The following is a 25,453-nucleotide window of genomic DNA, read 5'->3' on the forward strand; positions in this document are numbered from 1 at the left end:
CATGTTGGCCCTCCCTCTGTGCACACATCATCTTCAGTATGCAACACTCTGGTGCACATGTTTCTCTTCGTGTCCTTAGTATCTCCATGTCACAGAGCTAAGGGGCAGAACGCCTCTCTTGGGAAATTTATCTGTGCCTCCTGGATGCTCTTGTGCACCCCAGTTTGCCAGCACGCAAAGCCAGCTCCTACTTCAATGAAAGTTGTACAGTTTTAATGCATTTCATCATTTTGAATGTGTATAAAAATTGAGAGTATTGTAATTTGTCATTGCTACCATGTCTGGCAGCTTTCTTACAAGTCCTACAATGAAATCAGGTTCAGAGTAGAAACAATGAAAAGGGCTGAACAGTAAATAAAATAGTGTAGAAAGCTACCTGGAGAACATAAAAGATGAATTTCCCAGTTGTAAGACTAATAAATTCTTCTTCTTTTTGTTTTTAAGCATTCTGGTCTTTATACCATTTGTGTTTTCTTTATAACAAACTATATTTCATCTAAAGTTTAAGGTTAAAAGTCCCAATCAGTAGTGGGAGGAGGGAAGCCAACACCTTCTTTTACCTTTAAGTACATTTAATTAAAACTTTTCCATGTATTTTATTTGATCATTCATGTCCCCTCCTACCCCTTCCAGATCCACCCCACCTCTTTACTCACCCAGCCCACGTTCTCGCTCTGTAAAAAACAAGACAAACAGCAGAAATCAAAGCATATAAATAAAAATGAAAGTCAATACCAAAAAGCTACTAAAACAAAACAAAAGAACTCAAGAAAATATGGAGTCTGTTTTGTGTTGGCCAATGATTCCTGAGCATGGGCCTTGCCCTGAAATGTACTGTAGTAAGGAGACAAAGGAGAACTAAAAAAGGAGGAGGAAATGGGGAGGAAAACATGATGGGTGCGTACGAGAGGGAAGACGGGGAGGGACAACGAGCATTAAAGTTGCTGAAGTCTTAAAATCTCATTTCTCCAGGAATTTTTCTCTTTTAAATTAAATGGAGCTACCTCCAGGGAGAGCCCATGCACCTAGCATCAGCTCCAGAACAGGCGGGGAGTCCCTGGCCGGACAGACTCATCTGGAATGCTTTTCCACATTCAGGGACAAATCCCAAAGTCAGGCCAGGATGTTGAGGGCTGCATTCTAGCTAGTCCCAGAGGATGGGGAAAGGGAATAAGGAGCGTGGGAAGCACAGCACAGCTGTGAATACCGTGACAAATACACAAACAAGTAACAATGAAACAATTAAATGAAATTCTAATGTAATACAATCTAGTAACTTTTTCCTTTGACATTTTCCCGTTGGTTTCCTGCTTAAAAGATTTTTTTTCCCCTGCTATCAGTATGTAAGTGTAAATACTTGCTTTTCTTGTTTTTGTATGTTTGCTGTTTACTTTCATCTGTAAAAAATAAAAAAATGTACTAGGTGCTATTTGAAGTCCACTTCCAGGTCCCACCCCGTAATTTTGCAAACAAATGGCGGGGGCTGCACCAATGACACTTTATAGCAGCCAGCGTGCTGTCCCATCAGGGCTGGCAGACACCGACTGACAGGACCTCTCACGTCAATTCCCAGATATGGCGCGCTCAGCCCCTGAGACTAGCAGTGACACTGGAAGCTGCAGTCCTCTGTAACATTTCCCAAGGGCTTTCCTACACCTGGACCATTGTGGATGCTGAGGCGACCGCCATCACCCTCCCTGCAGCTGTCAACACCCTCGGGCAAACCATCGAGCTCCCCAGCTACACCCTGGAGTGTGGGAACTACACTGCCACGGCTAAGGTGGGATCACTCAGTTCCTCAGGCTGTCGAGCCAGCCAACTCTTTCCACAAGCCCTAGAGGAAAACCTCTTTCAGCCAATGAAAGGGAGTTTTGTTTGTGTGGATTTTATTTTGGTCTGGTTTGAATTCATTTGGTTGATTGTTTGTTTTAAAGGTGTGGGTAGGATTTTAAGAGAGATTTTTTTTCTTCATTTGGAGAAGTGGCCCAGTGGGAGAGAACATTTGCTATACTCTACAAGTGGGAGGAGCTGAGCTCAAATACCTGGTACCTGTGTACAACAGGCAGGCATGGCAGTGCACAGTGTGCACCTATAACCCCGGTATTTGTGGGGAGAGGCAGAGACAGGTGACTCATTGTCTAGGCTAGTGCATGCAGCACACACGCACAGAGACAGAATATATTCTAATGTTGGCCAAGTAATCTATGAAAAACTACTTCTATTTTTGTTAAAGACATTGTTTCTTTGCACCTACTTTGAATAAACCCTGTGCTGAGGAAGGGACAGAAAAATAGTGTTGCTGCCATTTAGGAGAGAAGCATGAAAGATGTCCACCAGAGGACAAAGTCACGAGAGAAGTACCCAGTGTGACCCTCAGTCAGTGCTATGTTTAGGGCTGGAAAATGATATAGAACCACGTGGGTTAGAAAAGGGATGTCATTGCTGAAGGAGAGACTGTGGAGAAATACTACTTACATTTCCTGGTTCATTCAGTGTGCTCTCTTATACAAGCCAGGCCCACCTGCCTAGGAATGGTGCCGCCCACAGTGGGCTGGGCCCTCCCACATCAATCACCAATCAAGAAAATGCTTTATAGACTTGCCTATGGGCAAATCTGATGGGAGCATTTTCTCAGCTGAGGTTTCCTCTTCTCCAATGGCTCTAGCTTGTGTCAAGTTGACAAGAATACTGACCAACACACACCTAGATAGCTGCGCATTTAGGCAGACTTGGATATCAAGGGATCCACGCTCTTCCCCCCAGCCAGCCACACCCTCTGATGAACACTGTGGGTGACTCCTGCGGTTAGAGCTGAGGGTCGGTGTCCCATGTGCAGTTCTGGAAGCATCTGCATTCTTCTCCTGTACTACCCCTTGTGCTTGGTCTCTCAGGTTCAGATCAAGGGAAGTATGGTGTATAGCAACTACAGTGTTGGTGTGGAGGTTCGAGCCAGGGCTCCCGTCAGCGTGATCTCTGAAGGCACCCACATCTTCATCCCCAGGGCCACCACGGCCTCCATCATCCTCAGAGGCTTCCAGTCCTACGACCCTGACAATCCTGGAGCGGCTCTCAGGTAAGAGCCCGGAGCTGCAAGGTTCTCAGGCTCCTGCTCCTTGAAACTCTGGCCCAGGCACCCTGGGGTTCGGCCAGTGCGGTTGAGATAGCCGTGTGTGCCAGCTTTCTGTAGCTGGAGTGCTCCATTCAATTCCAAGTGTAAATCAATACAGGAAAGGTGAGTAGAGCGCGAGTCAGTCTTTAAAGCTCATGCTTGAAATGCCATTTTGGAAGGCTCATTGTGAATGCGTCCCTTTCATAAGGACTCCTTGTGTGGGGGAGGCAGAGAGCTGCCTGTAGGGTGGCTCTGCTCTGTGGTCCTGGGCTCTGGGCCAGACAGCCCAACCCAGTGGGCCTTTTGGCATACATCCCCCACTCAGGCAACCTTCAACCCTCCCCATCACCACCGCAGACTCATGTCTTCTGTGCTGTCTGCAGCGCCACCACCTGTGGGCCCCTTTCCTGTGCCTCAGCTCACCCAGTCACAAGCTCCGTCTCTTCCCACTGTCCTTCCCATCTTCATCCAGGGAACATTTTTTTTTTTTAGTTAAAAATAATTTTTATACGAGATATTCTGATTATGATTTACCCTCTCCTATATCATCCTGAATCTTCCTCAATCCCCCCACACGTCCAATCCATGCCCCTGCCCCTGTCTCTCAAACAAACAGGCAAACAAACTAGACCACAAAACAAGAAAGAAAAGGGACAAGAAACACATATACACACTAATGCACACACACAAATGGAACCCATAAAAACATACAATCGTAAACTGTAATAGACAAGCAAAAGCTAGGTTAGGTTTAAAAAGTGTCCAAACAAAGCAGTATAAGACAAAAAGATCCAAAAGGACCATTGGTTTCATTTTGTGTTGCCCCTCCACTGCTGCCCTTAAGTGTGGTTTGCATACGCAGTGAGACTCCAGGGGAGGAAAGGGGATTCTCCTTTTTGAGCATATGTCAACTGAAGGTAGCTTCTGGGTTGGGGTGGGGGCTCATGTCTACTTCCCCTTCTTGGTGATGGGACCCCAAGGAAACATTTCTTCCCGTCACTCAGACTGAAACTTTTCTCAGTGTCTTTCCTCCCACTCTGTCTCCTCTGTCAGAAGATCTCATTAGGTCTCCCATAGAAACCAACCCGGTACACTTCCCCTACATTGCCGGGGTGGAGCCACCTGGGCCTCAGCTTACATATATCCTCCAAGGATGGAGTTGTCTAGGAAAAGTTAGATGCTCTCACTTCCCTGCTCTGACCTTTTGACTCAGAGGGGAAGCCACTGTCCTGTCTGGAGTGAATCTTGTCTTACCTGTTCCTCACTCATAAGATTGCTTGCTGCTCATTGCCCTCCATCATGGAGTTTGAGTTAGAACAACAAGGCTCTCACGGGCTATATCCCTGGGTCTGGCACGTAGTCCCTACTGACAAATCAGTAGAGAGGTCCCTTTGTGATTATAACCCCTGCTGTGATGCTTCGTGTTTACCACACCCAAGCGTGGGACTTGGCACTTCTTTAGTGCCGTAGAGACGAGAGGTCGACCCCTTTCCGATTCTACCCTCGTACATGCTATAAACACGGCTCTCAGCAACCAGTTCTTCACCCTAAGCCAGACAGACTAAGGCTGCGTCTCTGTCACCTCCACACCGTCAACTATTAGGAGTCCTCACCGTGCCTGAACACGAGAGCTCGGTGTCTCCTGCTGGATGTGCTTCTGGGCAGTAAGGAATCTTTGGGGGGAAGCATGGGACAGTTTCTCTATCCAGCTTGTGAACTGCACTGGACACTGAGTTCTGGTGTGCTCCAGGGATGCTTCTTCCCAGAGGAGATTAAGAGAATGCTGCAGCACCTCCTCAGAATGCAAGAGTGCTTCAGAATGCAGCACCTCCTCAGAATGCAGCACCTCCTCAGAATGCAGCACCTGCAGGCTACACAAGGAAACGGACTTTTAAGGCTCAATAGCAGTTCAGGGACAGTTATAAAAGCAGGGTGCCATGGTGGGGCTGGCCCAGCTTGCCAGTGCATTTGCGCACTGTTTCCTGCCTGCCGCATGCCTGTTTAAACATGTCTCCCCTGTGGATTAAGATCTGCTCTAGGGTGGGATGATGCTGTCCCCCTCCTCCACCCTGATGGCGCAACCATCATTGTCTGGTGGCTCAAGCAGTTACCATTTTACAGAAAGATGGTGAGATTGAAGGAACAGGGCAGCTCCCCAAGGCCTCCACCAAGGTGTTCTCTTCCTAAACTTGGGATAATGTGACATTCCTGTCTTACCTTGTGGAGTTGTCTCCAAGATGAGACGCACCGCTGGCAGAGTCATTGTGAGGGAGACATTCTAGGCTTTGCAGGGCTGTGTTCCTTATGAGCAGAGGGAGTCACTTTGCACACGGGAGTGGCAGAAGTAGCTCTAGGACCAGGGTGTAAGACACAAGTCAGCCAGAAACAGAACTCTAGCTGGATTGCAGTGGTCTTTGTGCCAGGGAGTGGGAGAGACAGGCCCAGCCCTGTGTCACTGATGTCAAAGAGGAAGGAGTATCACCTCTCCCCAGCCACATGAGCCTTTAACACACAGTGATGCTAACCATGCCCCTCCAATGGCTTCTTCGACAGGTATCACTGGACTTGCACGGCAGCCAGCTCACCAAGGTGGCCCTGCTTTGAGGACTCTACTCCATACCAAGTAGACACTCAGGCTCCTGCCGTTTCCTTCCCAGCAAAATGGCTCAGTGGGTGCTGTGACCAGTTCCTTGTGACCCTGATAGTCTCCAGCAATGGGCAGAACTCTTCTCAGGCCTTGATATTCCTGTCCACCCGTTCAGACCCGGACTTCAGGTACCCTTGCCCTACGCATATGTAGCTAAGCTTTCTGGCTGGTGGTGGCAGCTTAGGACTCTGTGAATGGAGACATTGTAAAGTTCGGCCATGTGAGGACCACACCCCTAAGTAAGAAGGTGGTGACTGGGGAGGGGCTAGTGTCGTGGGTAGCTCTGCTGTCTCGTGGGCTAACCGTGGGTCCTTCCTGTAACAGCACCCATCCCCTAAATTGAAGACCAGTGCTTAAGGCTGATGTTAGAAGGCAGCTCTGATTTCCAGACTAGGGAGCCTTCTAGGAATTGCAGGACTGAATTAACGCAAGTGCAGGTCCAGTTGTGACATCCTGGAGCACAAGAGATCACAAAGAGATGCTAGGAACCACACCCATAAGCTCTTCATCACCAAGGCTACCGAAGTACTCACATGTATAGCCAGAGACCCAAAGCAGGTATACAGGGCGGAGCTGAGCTGTCAGGATGGGCAAGGACATGGAAGCATCTGGGCTCCCCCTTCGAGGTCTAGGTTATATGTGACTGGGCAGGGGCTGAATTCCAGGGGAACTGACTTTGGGGCTAGAACACGAATTACACGTTTTTGAGAATGGCATACCTGAACACTTGCAAATAATTCGTTTCTGGGATTTTCCATTTAATGTTTCAGTTGTTGGTTGACTGCAAGTAACCAAAACTACGACCAATAGCTAGTACTTATATGCACGCACACACACACACACACACACACATACAGAGGTACACACAAACATGTGATGGGCTGATTCCTTTTGAGGAAGCAGCAGACCTGACCTGCCATGTTCCTTTTTGCCTCCTACACTTAATGTTCGATGTGAAGTCATGGCATAGGGTGTACCCGATAGTGAAAGACACACAGACATCTGCACACCACCTAGAAAGTCCCCTCTGTACTCGGACTTTTAAAGAGTCCTCAAGTCCTACAGGAAGGGAATCCACATGGCAAGGTCCAACATAGTCTCTCTCGCCACCTGATGATGTTCCAAAGAACCAGAGTTCATGGAATGCTTTTGGGACTCAGCCCTGGGCCAGCAAAGAGCCTGGAGAAATTGCCAGGATGTAGCTATAAATGACTCAGAGATGTGTGGTGGATGCAATGGGGGACTGTGCAAGATGTTGTCCCTGTGGGTGCTATAAGGCATGGGGCAGCTCATGACCCAATAGCCCAACCCAAGTGGGAGGCAGAGCTAAGCCAGATGACTGTGGCAAAGGCAGATGACTTGGCAAGGCCCCGGTGAAAGTGGTCTGTAGCTGCGGAGGCAAACGTGTGGTAAAAAGGTAAAGAGACAACTCAAGTATTGACTTCTGTGTTTGGACAGCCCGGCCAGAGCCAAGGCTGAGCGACAGAGAGAATAGAGTCCAGGATTGTTTGACATTGGGGAAGTCACAGCTTCCCTGAACTTGGTTTGAGTGTTCTTGTCTGATGTATTCAGTCAAATGCTGGCTGCTGTGTGAAACCTGGAAGCTGGTCATGGTCCGTGATCCTACACACAGGCTCTGATGATACATTCAGTTCTCACAATACAGAGCCAGCACAGATGGTTCAAACATGGCCCTTCCAAACGAATGCAGCCTAAGAATGCACGTGGTATTTCCAACAACATCAAAGCAATTGCTGGTTCCAGATTCGTCCACATCTCGTGGGTCAACTTTAGAGACATCCGTGTAAACTGGAATGAAGAACTGTCTCTCCGAGCTGTGTGTGAAGACTGTGACGATATACCCGACCTCACTTATTCCTGGGATCTCTTCCTGGTCAACGCGACAGAAAAGAGTACCGTGGAAGGTAACATCGCTACTCTTTTTCTGATGAATAAAAAAAGGTTGTTGGGGGTGGCTGAACCATCGCATCTGACCTCTTCACGGCTGGGACTTCATCCTACCTCAGCCCTCCAGACACCTATTGACAGTCCGGTAATGGTTTCTTATATGTGTGCTGTAAGGAGGCTGAGCACAGACTCACTTGGGCCATTTTATTGGTTGAGAATCACAGGCAGCCATTGCAAAGGATTTGATGGCACTCACTGTCCAGAGAGCAGTGGACTTGAACACTGTCATCTGCGTTGGCTCTACGGTCCTCTTTCCTGGCGTACAGCTCCTAAAATCCTTGGACTCTTTCATGCGATCATGCTTTTATATGCTAATGAGCTTACAGGTGACTAGCAGCCACTGAGTATCTTTGAGATGAGACTTGGCCATCCCAAACACTGGGGCAGGGTGATGTAACCATCCATGGCTATGTAACAAAGCTTCCAGGAGAGTCCCAGAAAGACTGGGATCACTGGTGGAGGGTGGAGTTCCAGAAAGGACTGACATCTCCAGTCTCTGCTACTCTCTAAATGGGAAGTTGAGGCACACTGCATGTAGAAAGAGAGTTTATTCAAGTCCTGATGAAGATGGCCACAGGGAGAAAACAGGAATTGCAGTTACTCAGAATAAGTGCTCCCTAAATGACGCCATGGGGTGGGGGGGGTGTCTCTGGTGATTTCAGCTGGGGCAGGGCTTAAGAAGGCACAGGGGTGGACTGGCAGTCACTCAGTGATGTGAGGCATTCCAGAAAGAAAAAAGGGGCTTCACTAGGGTGTGAGTTATCTCCTCCACGTCAGGATGTCTGGAGAAACCCACCAAGCTGATGAGAATGACCTGGGGGCGGGTGTCTGGGGTCTCAGGCCTCTCATTCGCCTGGGCTGAAGAATATTGTGAATTTGTTCTTATTCACCCCCGACTCTAGTGTTCATCCTTTCTCACACCACTCCACGGAGTAGCGGGATGCTGTGGAATGAGATTGAGTTCCAACAGGAAGTGCCATAGAAGACTGGGTTTCTGGGCTGGGCATCCAGCTCTGCTCAGCCCCCACTGGCTGCCCGTCATGTTTTCTTCAATCCATTTGGGGCTCTTAAAAAAACCTTATAAAGCAGAGTTTGGAGTTCAGATCCCCCCTCCCAAACACAACGGAGACATCCAGTCAATTGTGCCTCATTCCATAGGAGAGGGGGCTCTGAATTCTTTAAGACAAACTACTCCTTTATGAATCAAAAACCAAAACCTAAGTGAGGACCTGTGGTAGAGACACTGGCTTCGACAAGGCCAGTGCTGCCTTAGGCCAGCGTATCTCAGAGAAAGCTGACCAGGGCTCCCATCACCCCCTCTGACAGCAGGTTCACAGAACACAGGGAGACAAACCACTAGCTCACTGTAAAGGACACCATGGAGGACAGAGGCGAAAAGGTCTGCCATGGTCATAAACAAAAGCTGCTTTTTCAAAGAGTTATTTCTGTCAGTGAATATTTTTGTCATTGCTCCTTTATCATAAGCCCTGGTGATGACTTTTAGAATTATTTACTGAGCCCTCATTGTCAGGGAGGGAAATGAAGACTGGGGAAATTCTTCCAGAACATAGTCACTCGCACAGTGGGCTTGTTGAACCTGGTAGGGTCACCCTCTAGTCTGAAGGCAGACCGGGGAGAGCAAGTTCAGGCGAGAGAAGAGATCCAGAGTTTCCTTCCTTAATTGTTCACGTTTAGGTCATGTATTGGCTTCCTCAGCACCAGGCCACAGCCATGTGCCTGGGTCTTGATCTGAGCATCAGGGCTCCATGGCAGGCTTGTTTACAGTAGCACAGTGCTTCCTGGGAAGACGGGAACAAGTGTTCAGTCACCCCAGATGCGGCACCAAGACACACCCCTGATGAGAAATCCACTCAAGTCAGGGGCATCGCTGGAGGGTTAGTGACAGTACCAAGGTGACTTAAAAACAGATGTGTCACCCAAAAGGCCACCACAGCCTGGGTGATGACTCAGGAAAGGTGCCACACTGGAATCCTACCCTATGTGTTCTAGTGCCCGCCCCCACCTGCAGTTAGGAGAAACTCGGGTCCTCTCCCTGCTTCTCCCAGCCAAGCCTCCATGGTTTCTGTGCTGTTTCGCTTCTTGTGTTTCCAGGACTACGTAAGGTACTGCAGCAACCTCAGCCCCGAGGTGGCAATGGTCAATCCAAACTCTCAGACAATATCTTTGCCCTGCAGGTAGACATGCTTATGTAACCTGTATATGTATGAGTTTTTATTTTTAACGTGTGTGTGTGTGTGTGTGTGTGTGTTGGCTGGGGAATGCCACAGTGCCGATGTGAAGGTTAACCACCATTATAAAACTCCTGGATATCACATTAACATCTTCAGGCTTCTGCAGCAAGCATCTTTATCAGCTGAGCCATCTTGCACTGAACCCACAGACTGTATATTTTTAAAAAAAAAAAAAAACCTGCATTTTATATTTTCAGTGCGGAATTTTAACCCTGTCACACCCATGTTTAAGTCCCCTTCTGCAGCACCGTGGGGTTACTGGGCGCTTCAGCATCCGGGGCCATTCTGAAGTTGTCTCAGTCAAGCCCAAGAGGATCCCTGACACGACACTCACAAGAGCAGTCACCCATGCCCCCGAGCTGGACAGCTCTTCGCAACCTGGGAAGCATTTCCTCTGAGTCCACAGCAGGAGGACACCACATTCCTGCAGCGATGGGTCCCATGGCAGGCTCCGGGGGGGCCATGGAGGACTCCAGCTCATTGAGTCCAGTACCAGGTTCCCTGGATGAAGAAGCTTTGGTGATGAGCACCCCAGAAGGAAGCTGGCCTCCTTCTATTTCCTCCCCTGCCTTTGACGGTAAGTGCCACCATCTCTGCACATCCTTGTATGTAGGCACCAGGCTCACCTGGGAAGGAATGGATCTAATGGGACAGGCTTGAAGTCACTTCCGCCTTTGTCCTGCGTCTCAGAGTACTGTGTCCATGCTGAGTGCAGAGCCCAGCTTCAACCCCAGGCTAATAAAATAATATTTTGTTTTTGTTATTTCAAGACAGGTTCTAACTAATGTGGCCCAGGCCTCTAATTCCCTATGTAGCTAAGGCCAAGTTCCTGATTCTCCTGTCTTCACCGGTCAAACACTGGCATTATTGCTATGTGCTACTATGGCCCGGCTAAGAGATAGTTTATTCTTGACCCAAATATGAGTGATAGTGGTTCAGGGACACGGATAAAGTTTGCCCTTAATACTGCAATCCATAGTAGAACTGGCTATATGATATTTGATTAGTTATACAACAAAGAAAGTTGTATCAAATACATTGTGTGTGTGTGTGTGTGTATATGGGGATACCACCAATTGGTGTCTTACAGTCAAATGGGGGAAAGTCACACAGGTTTTGGACTGACAGCATTTTTAGCTGTGGATTGGTGGCAAATAGTCCTCTTCTAAGAAGAATACATTTTAAAAATTTTACCTATAGTCAAAAAGACGTTCTGTCAGACATGAGAGTGATAATGAATAACAACTTAAGGGAACTAAGAAATGGTTTGCATAGTTTGGCTCTGATCTGCAACGTTCTCACTCCGCACGATCACGAAGTTCTACTCCTCCTGCCTTACAAGATCTTGGTGTCAGGGGGGTTAGTCTACAGCACACAGCACTCAATAATTGTGTCTTCAAATGAAATGTAATCTTTCCTTCTTGTGTAGACTTTGAAGCCTATTATAGTGACATCCAAGAAGACGTGCCATCTTCCGGAAGACAGCCAGGTGACCACTTTTATGATTGTCCCCATGTAGGAGAGTCCTGCACCCAGGCTTACTATGTACCACCATATTGGATGCTTCATGCTTGCCCCTAACAGCAAGGCCACCTAAAACTCCCCCAAGGGGTTTTTCAAATGGAGACTGTGAGCCCCTCTTGGACACAGACCTCACTCCTGGCTCACTTACTGTTGCTCATCTTGAGCCCTTTGCTCCCGAACTCTAGTGGCCTCAGGCCCAACAGTAGGCAGTCCAGACCTGGGGTGCCTTGTGTGGTGACTGTCGGCGCGCAGGCCTCCCTAAGCTCCTTCGCCCTGCCTCCTTGCTCATCATCCTTCTTGCAGGCTCCCTCTCCCTCCCCATTCTGAATTCTCACTCGGCACTGTTATGACCCCTGCAACGCTTCCACCCCTACCTCATCTAAGCAGATGGCTTCTGGACCAATGATGTTTTTCCGTGTCTGTCCCGTATACACCTGACATCTTCATGAAAACTTCACAACTAGCTTATTCCTGTGTCCCCAAAACCGTCGTGATGCCCAGTGCATCAGTGAACACAGGATGATCAATGTATCGTGTAAACAGGTACTGATCGTACGATCAGTAGGTGATCTATGTTTCTGCAGAATAGACAGACAAGGAGCGAACACTACTTTCTAGTGAACAGATGGATAATTGGAGTGTGCTGTGTCTACCAAATGAATGGGCGGGTGATTAACTTGTTGACAGAACAGGCAGATGATGAATGGTGCTTAGTGGTTAAGTTAATGTGTTGGTTCTCTGATTCACTGCTATGTTTTCTTCAACCGTCTCAGACCGAGGATTTCTTCAGTTCTTCTTTGTATGAGATGCTCCTCATAGGCAGTCATGAGAGGAAGCAGAAAAGAGACCTGGGTAAACAAAGTGTGTTATGGCCATAGGTCCTAGAAATAGACATGTGGCCGACCACTCGGGGCCTTGTGAGAAAGCCTTGGTGGACCATGAGCCCCAGTTTCACTAGGGTTTCAAAGAGAGGAACAAGATAGGCAACACGTCCTTCAGGATCTGGCAATCAGAGTAACTCCAGTGGGCTGTGGACAGAGGGGGTGATGCCTGGTATGGCATCTAGTCACCTAGTCACCTGACACCTGGCTCTGGGATGAGTAGGAAGAGGATGGCTGCCCAGAGTGTACAGCAGGACACAGGGGTCCTGGCTGTGGATCAGGTAGACCTGCTCCTGACAAGGCCCTCGGTATCACTAGGGATTGCCTAGGCCAGGACGGTGGCAGCTGTCTAGCCAGAAAGACTGGTTTTGCTGCTGTTTGGTTTACTTGTAGGATACTGAGACATGATTGCATTGGTTGGCTTTCTGGCTACTGATTTTGCCTCATGGTTTCACAGGGTTTGGGTTACGGTCACTTGACCCCACGCTCCTGGGTAGAAGGTCACTTCAGTGGGAGTGTGTATAAAGAGGATTTTCTCTTCATGGTGGACAGAAAGTAGAGGGCCAGATAGAAAGAGCCTAGGGACAGCATACCACCAAGGACCCACCCCCAGTGGGTTTTTCACAGTGAGGCTCCACCTTCTAAACTTTCCAGAACCTCCAAAAAGAACATTGCCAGTTGGGGACCAAGCATTTAACACGGACCTGTGAGGATAACCTTATATTCAAGCCATAAAAATCATACAGAAAAAAATGAAAATTTGTACTACATATGCAGGTCTGTTTTGGGGGTCCTGCTTGGGCCTGGCAGGTGCCAAATCAGTAGCAGCAAATAGACAGAACGGCCATGATCTTATCCTGTTCATAGCATGACTCTTTCTCAAAGGGGACATCCTAATTCCTCTAGGTCTTTTGGTACTGTGTCTTATTTCTGTGGCCTTCTTTGAAGTCTTCAGTCGGCTCAGCACCTTCCCGTGCCATTCCTCCCCAGAATACACATGGCTTTCTGCCTCTGTGCCTGCCACCTGCAATCATATCCTCTGCAGATGGTCACTCTCCTCTGGCCACTGGTGGCTTCCTACCACTTGCAAGACAAAGGTTTCAAAGGTGGCCACAGGCATGTCTTTACTGTCCACCTTCTGGTCCCCATTCTCTTTCTTCAGCCATGGGCACAGGACCATTCCCACCACACTTGGTTTCTACTCAACCTGGAAACTTCCTCCAGATCTTCACTGAACTCAACCTTTGTTCTGAATCCCTGCTCCAACAGAAGCACCCCCCCGTCAAGAGAAGCCCCCCCTGCCACCAACAGAAGCCCCCTTCTGCTCCCCACACTCGCTTTCTCTGTCAATCTGCTGCACTTTTTTCCTCTGTCATTTAGCATCACCTGACTTTGCATTATGAAATTCCAGATTGCAAGGTGGAAGGGAGGAAGAAAGGAAGGGAGGGAGGGAGGGAGGGAGGGAGGGAGGGAGGGAGGGAGGGAGGAAGGGAGGGAGGGAGGGAGGGAGGGAGGGAGGGAGGAAGATGAGGGAGGGAGTGAGGAGGGAAAGATGAAGGAGGGAGGGAAGGTAAAGAAAAGATCTAATGGGAGGTTGGTTGTAAGACACTAAGGGACATCTCTTGAATACACACACTTACTAAGGGCATGGCTTTAGATGATCCATATCCAGCAACCACAGAAATTGGTATTAGCATCAACCTTGACATTCATGCTTCACAAGACTGGGACCTTTCCCTTTCTCTCCTGTGGCATGGTTTATCTTCCTAGGGACCAGTACCAACTTCCAGGAATCAGGACCAAGCATGAATACCGAGGAGAGTGCCAGTGATGGGGACAACCTGCTGGGCCCTTTCCTCCACACAGGCAGAGCAAAGCCAGCTCTCATGATTGACTGGCCCAAGGCCCTGGTCAGCCGAGCTGTCTTCCAGAGCTACACCTCCTCAGGTACGAACATGCTCTTCACAACCCGGATTCACAACCATTTCAGAAGCGTTTGGGACTCAGTCCTCAGGCTCTCCTGAGTCTTTTGTCTTAATGGATGAGAGGAACCACCCAGCCTTCCCTGTTCATGCTTGTCCTTCTGTGGACCACAGCCCATCCCGTGGCTTCTTCTCTAAGGATGAAGCTGGCTGCAGCCGTCCCTTAGGAGTCCCCAGCTGCAGAGCAGCAGGGAACGTTGGTTCTGGGTGGAACCTCAGCACATGGCATCCACTGTCCCTAAGACCTTGCATAGGGTACATGTTCCATTTCCGTGGACGGATTAGGTAAAGCTGGCCTTGCGGGGAAAGGAATTTTTTGACCTCTCTCCCCCAGCACAGGCATGTTGATTTGTCTGCTCTCGTGGATCACTGCCTTTCTGGGTACTACATGTGAGTAGGGTCACCCCCTATAAGCCCTTTGGGGAAACTATGGGTTTCATGCTATTTTTAAGGGATTTTTTTCCCCTTGCTCTCTCCAATCACCTGTCTTGTACCTTATATCTCTCCCAATTTTGAGGAAGGCTAAGCAGGATAGGACAGCTTACTCTTGCAGGGAAAGAGTTAAAATTTTTTCATAACCAAAATTCTACAAAAATGCAAATGTCAATCACACTATATCAGATAAGCCAAATTTATAAAATAAAAACTCAAATACCGAGCTTGCTGTAAATGCACAAGATGAGATCTTATCAGCATCCTCTTGTTGCTAGGGAAATCTACCTCATTTCTGAGCTGAGGCAGACAGATCCACCTCAATACTGCTTCTGTTGGGTGAGAATGGCCTGGAGATAAAAATCCGGGCTCCTCAAAGAAGGATGGTAACCCACAGACTAGTGTCCTTCCCAAGTATTAATAGAACATGTGTCTTAGGGTTTCTATTCCTGTGAAGAGACACCATAATTATAGCAACTCTTATAAAGGAAAGTATTTAATTGAGACTGGCTTACAGTTTCAGAGATTTAGTCCATTATTGTCATGGTGGGAAACAAGGCCACATGCAGGCAGATATGGTGCTGGAGAAGGAGCTGAGAGTTCTACATCTCTATTCAAAGGCAGCAGAAAGAAACTGTGTCCCTCACTGGGTATAGCTTGAGCATATGACACCTCAAAGTCTACCCCCACAGTGACATACTTCCTCCAACAAGGCCACACCTACTCTAACAAGGCCACACCTACTCCAACAAGGCCACACCTACTCTAACAAGGCCACACCTACTCTAACAAGGCCACACCTACTCTAACAAGGCCACACCTACTCTAACAAGGCCACACCTCCTAATAGTGCCACTTCCTATGGGCCAAGTATTGAAACACATGCATCTATGGGGGCCATACCTATTCAAACCACCACAACATGTAACCAGGGTATTATTGACCTGTACCCTTGGAGCAAAGGTGGGGCTCACTCCTGAGAGCCCACTGACTGCCACTTTCATGTGGACACTTTCTCTTCTGTAGGTATCATGGGACCGGATGTGACAATAAGACCGTTCTCACTGAGCAGTGGCGAGATGTATGTCTTGCAGGCTTCTGTAGGTATGGTCAACGTACAAGTTATAGCTAGTATGGACAACCATGAACGCCTTGGTCTTATCATACTTTTTCCTAGAAATTGTAGTGACTCCTGAAACTCTTTGCCCTGGGCCCTACCCTTCCTTCCCTCCTCCTACCACCACCCTATTGTGTGTTACCCACATTAGTTGTTGTGATGGTCTTCCTTATGACATCAGGTGCATGTTTAGAACAGGTTAAACAATGACCAGTTACTACTGTCCTTCTTATATATTTGTTTGTGTGTGTGTGTTTTGGTTTTTGATTTTGTTTGTTTGTTTGTTTTTGTCTTTGTTTTAGTGTTTTGCTAGATGCCTAATGTCTTAGTTAGGGTTTTCGTTGCTGTGAAGAGACACCATGACTACAGCAACTCTTATAAGAAAACATTTAATCAGGGTGGCTCGCTTACAGTTCAGAGGTTCAGTCAATTAACATCATGGCAGGAGCATGGCAGCATGCAGGAAGACATGGTGCTGGAGTAGCTGAGTGTCCTACATCTTGCAGGCAACAGGAAGTTGACTGACACACTGGGCAGTATCCTGAGGATAGGAAACCTCAAAGCCCGCCCCCACAGGCACACATTTCTTCCAACAAGGTTACAAAGCCACAGCTCCTAATAGAGGCACTCCCTATGGGATTATGGGGGCCAGTACATTCAAACTACCACACCTGAGTGGGCCACCTGCCCTGCATATATTTAATCCCAACCATGTGTTAGTGCCGTTTTTCCTAAGTGTTCAGTGTGGGCTGGAATTTACCACAGGCTTACCCTGCTTAGTGTCCGGCAACTCTTCCTGCATTTTCATGACTCAGTCTGAAAGCATTCTTTTGGGTAACTTTTAAACCTTCCCCCGCTTCTGGAGACGAAGGTCCCATTTAACAAGCACAGAAGGTTCCACTGATACGCAGAATTGATTCTTCACCCACGTTTTTGCATTCATTAGAGCCCACCATGAGCCAGTCATAGTGGCCCATCTGTAATCACAGCACTTGGGAGGCTGAGGGAAGAGGATTGCAAGTCCAAGGTCAGACCATACCTCAGAGCAAAAACAGAGAAGCAAAACTTACTGTGCCCTTGCAGTTTTGCCTCCTGGGTTTATATATACATTGCCCAAGGAGGCAGCTCAAGGTTGTTTGTCTTCTGATATTTCAGAGACTGGCCCTTCTGGATTCTCACCACTGCTGTGAATCTCTGTCTGGCCAGTCTAGACACTAAGGCGTGAGACGCTGCTTCTGCCCCCAGAGACAATGCTTGCTTCTGTTATAATGGATACCATTGCTTCTCAGTAGCTCATGTGCCACGTCCCTCACCTGTTTTTAAATCCTGCCACGAACAATCTGAAAGCCGTTCTCTTAGGCCATGTACAGGAGATGCCTGCGAGTCTTCCCATGGTTCCCAGATCAGTGTTCAGTGTCCTCTGCCTCCTGAGAGAGCTGAGCTCAGGCTCCAGGTGTCTTGCTCCGCTGGCCACCACTTATTCCACACAGAGCCTCCCTAACAGCTTCCGTCTCCTGTGTTCTCCATCGCACAAGGCACTGTGTGACTGTCCTTGCTTGTGTTATTTCGGGGGAACACGCTTGCCCCTATGTCCCTTTCTTAGGCCGGTATGCTATTCCTACCCCAGGGTTGTTAGCTCTAAATGCTTCTTCCGTAGGGATCTGACTGGTCAGCAAGACAGAACTAGTCACCGCATCCTCTTGGATGTCACTTGTGTTGGAGGGTCCATTCTCTGCGGTCAGTGTTGTCACACCGCTGTTAAATAGGAAGCACAGGCAGTGTTCAGCCTGCAAGAGGCCTCACAAACAGTCCCCACAGGACCGGATGAGGGCTTTTGACAATGTGACAAAGAAAGCTCCAGCCCATAGTTTATCCTAAGAATTAACTATTTTTTTTAAAAAATGTTAATGCTAATAAATTATTGTAGGATAATTAATAAAACATGGTGTTTAATCACTAGGGAGTAATAATTCTGCCTGTTGGGCTACATCTGCCCAGAGAATTCTTAGCTAATGTCTGCGACAGATTCTAGACACAAGCTGAGTATATGGGGAATGTATGTGTTATGTGTGTGGGGGTTGTATGTGTGTGTGTGGGTGGGTGGGTGTGGGGGGGTGTATTCTCCACTCTACTTCTCTATGCTGGCTGAAATCCCCATCCTGTCTTTCTCTTAGCTTCAAAGAAGGCTTTACTAGGCAAAGCTCAGCTCTACATAACGGTCAACCAGGTTCCACAGGACATGTCCTGTCAGGTGCGACCCCACAGTGGTATGGAGGCACATACCCTCTTCAGTGTCTTCTGCATGTCAGGGAAACCGGTATGTGAGAACCCTTGTCTGTCCTGAAGGGTGCAGGCAACCACAGCTCTTGGAAAGCATAGGAATTCTTTGCATGACAGGCTGCAGGGCTGGGCCTGCCTTGCATTGTGGGAAAGTCATTCCTGCCTGAATTCTACTAGTAAAAGCAGCCTCCACATTAGAAGGAGAGGATCCTTGCAGGGCATTGTCCCAAAGTCAGGAGGCTCTGTTAACTATGGCTATACAAACGGGGTGGGGGATCAACCTAAGGCCTAACTCCATCACCAAGACATGTCTCTGACACACACTTGCCCCTTTGACCAAGGCTCCCTTTGAAGTCAGATGGCGGCACAGCATAAGACTGTGAGTTTTCAGTCAGAGTCCTCTGGCTCTGGACACCATCTAACCCAGTCCTGTTCTGCCCACGTTCCTTCTCAGAAACCTGCCTTTGTGCATAGAGAAGAGGTTGTGACCCACAGGTTGTAAACCGCTGAGTTAAGGGATCCAAAGACAGGAGAGCTAGCTGTCCCAAGGGCAGAATATGAGAAGCCCTTCAGCTTAAGAACTGACGAGTCCCACAGTGTCAGGAAGGCTCTCCCATCTGTGTGTACTGAGGATGATGTCGGTACCCTGGTCTAGGCTGCAAAACACAACCACCAGTGGCCATGAAGGCAGAGGTGTGTGGCTTTGATTGGTGATTCTATCCATACTGTGCTCAGTTTCCTGTTTATTTTTGCTCCCACGGATTGGATCATAGGACTTCCATTATGAATTTCGCTACCGGGTAGGAAACACTTCACACACCCTGTACAGCGGACAAGATACCCAGTACTACTTTCTGTTGCCGGCTGGTGAGACCTCAGACAATTACAAAGGTAAGCCACAGTGTCAGCCATGTGACTCGGTATGCCTACCTATCCCTCCAAACACTGTCTTCTGCCTTCTGAAAACTACGGATTATTAGAGGGGTCTAGAAATTAAAATTATTTATTCACCTCAGTGAATTTAGGCCCTTTACCTGTATTTTTAAATTTAAATTTAATTTAAAATGATAGTAGTTAGTAGAATACATGGGACCGTTACAATATATTATTCTTAGGAAAGCCTTTAAGGTATTTAACCTTAATTTCTTTTATTCTTTTTTATCAAGTTTTTATTGTTTTTATTGCACTATACATTTCTCTCTGCTCCCCTTCCTTCCTCTCCTCTCTCCTTTTACCCTCTCAGGTAAGCCCCACACACTCCCAATTGACTCAGGAGATCTTGTCTTTTTCTCCTTCCTATGTAGATCCATGTATGTCTCTCTTAGGATATTCTTTGTTGTCTACATACTCTGGGGTTGTAGATTGTAGGCTGAGTTTTTATTTCTTTATTTCTAAAAGCCACTTATGAATGAGAACATACTATATTTTTCTTTCTGGGTCTCGGTTACCTCACACATATGATGTTTTCTAGATCCATCCATTTGCCTGCAAATTTCAAGATGTCATTATTTTTACTGCTGAGTAGTACCTTATTGTGTAAATGTATCACATTTTCTTTATCCATTTTTTAGTTGAGAGGCAACTAGTTTGTTTCCAGGTTCTGACTATGACAAACAATGCTGTTATGAAGATAGTTGAGCACATGTCCTTGTGGTATGATTGAGCATCCTTTGAGTATATATCCAAAAGTGGTATTCCTAGGTCTTGAAATAGGTTGTTTCCTAATTTTCTGAGCAACTGCCATACTGATTTCCAAAGGGGATGTATGAGTTTGCACTCCCACCAGCAAAGAGTGTTCCCTTTACCACACATCCTCTCCAACTAAGCTCTCATTGGTATTTTTGATCTTGGCCATTCTTACAGTTGTAAGATGGAATCTCCGAGTTGTTTTGATTGGCATTTCTCTGATGGCTAAGGATGTTAAGCCTTCCCTTAAGTGTCTTTCAGCTATTTGAGATTTGTCTGTTGAGAGTTCTCTGTTTAGGTCTGTACCCCATTTTTTTTTTATTGGATTATTTGTTCTTTTGGTGTCAAGTTACTTGAGTTCTTTTTATATTTTGGAGATCAGTCCTCTGTCTGATGTGGGATTAGTGAGGAACTTTTTCCTTTCTGTAGGCTTCCAGTTTGTGTTATTGACCATGTCCTTTGCTTTACAGGAGCCTTGCAGTTTCAGGAGGTCCCATTTATTAATTGTTTAGCTCAGTGTCTGTGCTGCTGCGGCTATATTTAGGGAAGTGGTCTCCTGTGCCAATGCATTCAGGTGTACTTTCCACTTTCTCTTCTGTAAGGTTCAATGTGGTTGGCTTTATGTTGAGATTTTTGATCCGTTTTAACTTGAGTTTTATGCATGGTGATAGATATGGATCTATTTGCATTCTTCTACATGTTGACATCCAGTTATGCCAGTACCATTTGTTGAATATGCTTTCCTTTTTCTATTTTATATTTTTTGTTTCTTTGTCAAAAATCAGGTGTTTATAGGTGTGTGGATTGATATCTGGGTCTTCAGTTCTGTTCCATTGATCCTCCTGTCTATTTTTATGCCGATACCGCGCTGTTTTCAGTACTGTTGCTCTGTAGTAGAGTTTGACCTGTTCACAATCTTGGTGAAAGTTAGAGCCCAGAATCTTGGCCTCTCAGTGATTAGGATACTTATGCCCTGGGCCCACATCCTAAGGACTGACATCCAAGTGAAGTCTCCTTTCCAAGTTGGGTCTACTATGCAGATGCCCAGGGTTCACATACATGCTGGTCTTCCTGTGTGGTATACATGACTATACCTGTGTCCATCATCTAAACCCCACCTTCACCAGCCATTGTTATCACACATTTGAGTCTTTGTTAATTGAAAGGATTCCTCTGTCCATCAGATTGCCATTTCTCTCTAGATACATACAGATGTTTTTATGCAAGCCTCCCTTCAGAATTCTTCTTTAACTTTGCTTGTTAAATCTGCCTCCATCATTTAACTAGGAGCTGGTTAAAATGTGACACTAACTCCGGACCGTTCATTGTGGTCAGGATTACACTCTCTATGACCCTGTACCCCATGTCAGCACTCCTTACGTTTTTGATAGACAGGGATACTCCGGAGGGCAGAAATAGTCCTACCTACCATGACCTTGTGAGTGGATGATGACTTACCCGTCCCCTCCTGCAGCACACAGTGATAGGCTCTGCCTGTCTGCCCTCTGTGACACCCTCTGTCCCCTGCCTGACGAGCACTCACTGCCCTTACGTTGGTGTTCAGATCTTGGGTTGGGCTGTGAGGTCTCCCCAGAAGGACGGAAGAATCTTTAGGCCTTTTCTCATTCCGTGCCTTATTTTTGAATCCCTGGTAAACAGGCCATCACCATGGGGCAGCACTGATGTCTCAGTGGTCAGGAGCATGTGCTATTTTTGAAGACCTTAATCTGATTCTCAGGACCAGGTTGGGTGGGTGCCTGTAGCCCTGGCTCCAGGAAATCCAGTATACTCTTCTAGCTTCCAAGAGCACCTGCTCTCAGATGTACATACCCTAACACTGATGAACACACACACACACACACACACAATTAAAAATAAATCTTTATAAGACAAAAATCTGAAAATTACTATCGGGTTTGTTTTGTGCTGGCTGTCTACTCCTGGGTATGACCTAAGTGTATACTCAGTGAGACTCTGTTTAAACTGATTTTTCCTTTGCAAGCAGTTACCAATAGGCAATAGCTTCTGGGTTTGGGATGGGGGCTCATGTCCACTCAGCGCTGAGATGCCTCTGGCTTAGACCTGTGCATGTGTCCACAATGATCGTGAGCTCACATGTGCAACAATCCTATTGTGTCTAGAAGGCTTTGTTCCCTTGGTGTCTTCCATCCCCTTTGACTCTTACACTCTTTCTGCCTCCTCTCCCATAGGGTTCCATGAGCCCTGGGGCTTTGAGAGACATACCATGTAGGACTGAGCGTTCCAAAGTCTCTTGCTCTCTGCACATTGTTCCGTTGTGGGTATCTGTATTATTTTTCTCTACTGCAGGAGGACACATCTCTGTATGGTTGAGCAAGAAATTGATCTTTGAATATAGCTTTGTCCGATTTCTTTTTTCCTTCCTTTTTTCCTTCCTTCCTTTTTACCTTTCTTTCTTCTTTCCTTTCTTCCTTCCTTCCCTCTTTCCTTTGTTCCTTTCTTTCTTTTGCCTTTTTTTTTAACCTCATAGGTCTTTGGCTTACATATTATATAATTTTTGGATATCTCTGTGTTAGAATGTATATGTTTCTGTCTCTGAATCTATATGTGTTTCTTGTGCCTTTTCTTCGGCTCCTTTTTCTGTTTGTTTTGTTTGATTAAAGTTTTTTTTGTTTTTATGGTTTTTTATTCTTTCTTTTCTTTATTTTTAGATGTCTGTTTGTTTTCCAATAATAAAAAGCAAGAAAGGGTATGAATTTGGGTGAATTGAGAGGTGGAAAGGATCTAAGATCGGCCAGGGGGCAACTGTAATTAGAACATATTATCTGAAAAATCCATTTCAATAAAAATAAATCTTTAAAAGCCATTGCTCCTATAGCTCATAGTTTTGTTTGACAACGATTCTATTTACAGCTTTGTTGGTATCCTCAGTGTGTATGATGTGGAAAGGAAGACAGCTTGCCTGAGTTTTGCCAGCATCCCCCACCCTGTCACTTACCCACGCTATTCAGCTGCTGATGCTGTATGAAGACATTTCCCCACAGCTAGCAGCTGGGATGACCCTCCTCTGTCATATTCCTTCACAGTCATTGTTTCTACTGAGATCACAGATGGCCAAGGCTCCAAGGTGCAGCCATGCAGTGTGGAAGTGACCGTGCTACCCCGTTACCATGGAAATGACTGCCCTGACAAGGACCTGTAAGTAAGAGGGTGCAACAAAGACACTGGACAGCAGAGCTTACATTCCCCGGGGAGGTGATAAAGAACTACTAACAGAACAATAGTGATTGCCTTTCTCTCGCTGGGCAAAAGCCAGGGTTTCCTGGTCATGGCCTGTTTAATACCTCTTGCAGTGGCCCTGTGTGGTTGCTTCAGGGTCCATGATGCTCTTTCTTTTCTTTTTAAAATGTTTTTAAGATTTATTTTATGTATGCATCTTTGGGAGGGTAGTGGAGGTTGGGGTTTCTCACATGTGGGTGGGTGCCTGAAGAGCCCCAAATAAGGCATCGAACCCCCTGAATTGGGGTAGAGGTCAGTATGAGTCAGTCTACATAGATTCTGGAAAGTGAATTCAGATCTTCTGGAAGAGCAGCAAGTGGTCTTAACTACTGAGCCACCTCTCCATCCCCTTAAACAGTTTAACTGAGGTATCATTTAAGCATTATATAGCTGTCCGATGGAAATTCCTCACACTCACAGAGCACTGTGGCCTTTAGCATGGTCTAGTTTGGGAATATTTGGTAATCATAACATCTTTGTATCAAACAGTAGTAACTCCAGAATCATCATCCCCAACACCTACCTCCAAATCCCCAAAGCCAAAATCTTTGTATCTAAAAATTTGCAGATTCTAGAAATTTTGTGGCACCAGAATAATGAGAATAAGCTCTTGAGTGTTCCTCTTCATTTCACGTATGAATATTGCTGAGTTTCATCCATGATTCAGCACAAATCAGTACCTCATTTTTAATGACTCAATAATATTTATTGTATTGCCTCAATTTCTTTACTAGTTGACATTGCCTAGTTTTGTCTGTAAATCAGGTTATGCTGAAGATTCCTTTGCAAGCTTTGGTGTGGGTGAACATTTTCATTTCTACAGGGAAGAACTGCTGGGTCATATACCTCTTGCTTAGCACCTCTCCAGACAGGCTGCACCACTTGGTATTCCCACCAGCAATGGCAGAGGAGAGTGATTTTCCTCAGTGCTGACTGTGCTGGGCTCAGTTTTTGTGCCCACTCAATAAAAGCTGAAGTCATCTGGGAAGATGAAGCCTTGAGAGAATGTCTCCATCAGACTGACCTCTGGACAAACCTGTGGGACATTCTCATGTTTAATGATTGACTACTGTACTGTGTGCCCCACCACACCCTGGGCAGGTGCTCTTGGGTTATATAAGAAAGCAGACTGAGCAAGTGATGGGGAACAAGCCAGTGAACAGTGTTCTTCCTTGGCCTCTGCTTCAGTTCTTGCTTCCAGGTTCCTGCCTTGAGTTTCCTCCAGAACATACTGTGACATGGAAGTTGTCAGGTGAAATAAACCCCTTTCTCCCCGAGTTGTTTTTGGATAGTGGTTTATCGCAGCAACAGAAAGCAAACTGGGACAAACCATAAATGCTGAGATGCATTTATTGATCCTCATTTTGTGACATGGCTCATAGATGTAGGTCAGAAGAAAACTTTGGAGAACTTGTTTGTTCCGCCTCTGTCTAAGTCCTGAGGATCAAACTCAGGTTGTCAGGTTTGCCTAGAAAGTATCTTTACCAAATGAGCCATCTCTCTGGCCCCAAAATTATTGTGTGAACATCTTAAAAATTTATTCTTTGGGGCTGCAGAGATGGCTCAGCAGTTAAGATCACTTGTAGCTCTTGCAAAGGACTGGGGTTTTATTTCCAGCACCCACATGCTGGCTCATAACCTTCTACAACTCTAGTTACAAGTGATCTAATGCCCTCTTCTGACCTCCAAAAGTACCTGGCAATAGATGGTACATAGACACACACTCAAGCCAAATACTCTTATGCATAAAATAAGTAATAAATTTTCTTATTTAATATATTCATATGTTATGTGTTTGATCATCTTCATCTTTAGTCTTATATGCCTTGCTGATCTCCTGTTGTTCTGTTTATTGCTGATAGCATCATTACCCTTGAAGTCCTTTCTGTCCCTCCCGTTCCATCAGGTTTTGTTCTCTTCGTAGATTCCCTGTATATTCATAACAATTTTGTACAGTTCCACAGTGTTATGTATTTGGGCAATTGTGAGCATATTCATATTGCCTCTGTTTGGCAATGCACTGTAAACATGTCTACATTAGATTTTTACGTTTTTAAATGTTTTTTTGTTTCTGAAATTTTTATATTGTATACAATAAAATATGACTATCTCTGACCCAACTTCCCTGTCCAGTTTACTCTATATATGCCTTACTTCACATCTTTCTTTTTAAACAATCCACCAAGTATAGTTAGTATGACTTATGGAGATGGGACTGACCATGGGAGCATGGGAATCCTATGAGTGGCCACATCCTCAAAAAATAATAATTCTCCCTCCCCAGCAACTATTCACTGCCAACAGATCCCTAGCAAGA

General features: G+C 46.4%; 1 protein-coding gene across 1 annotated transcript in view; it reads left to right on the top strand.

The window, feature by feature from the left end:
* Pkd1l1 (polycystin 1 like 1, transient receptor potential channel interacting) overlaps positions 1-25,453 on the top strand; it is a 103,434-nt gene that overhangs the window by 15,227 nt on the left and 62,754 nt on the right. The window contains 11 exon segments of the mRNA XM_057772856.1: positions 1,574-1,780; positions 2,892-3,073; positions 5,663-5,884; positions 7,521-7,681; positions 10,209-10,553; positions 11,406-11,465; positions 14,152-14,328; positions 15,822-15,899; positions 18,087-18,229; positions 18,966-19,083; positions 22,944-23,055. Of these exon segments, the coding sequence (XP_057628839.1) occupies positions 1,574-1,780; positions 2,892-3,073; positions 5,663-5,884; positions 7,521-7,681; positions 10,209-10,553; positions 11,406-11,465; positions 14,152-14,328; positions 15,822-15,899; positions 18,087-18,229; positions 18,966-19,083; positions 22,944-23,055 (1,805 nt within the window).

This window comes from Chionomys nivalis, chromosome 6 (genome assembly GCF_950005125.1).
Source record: "Chionomys nivalis chromosome 6, mChiNiv1.1, whole genome shotgun sequence".
NCBI lineage: Eukaryota > Metazoa > Chordata > Mammalia > Rodentia > Cricetidae > Chionomys > Chionomys nivalis.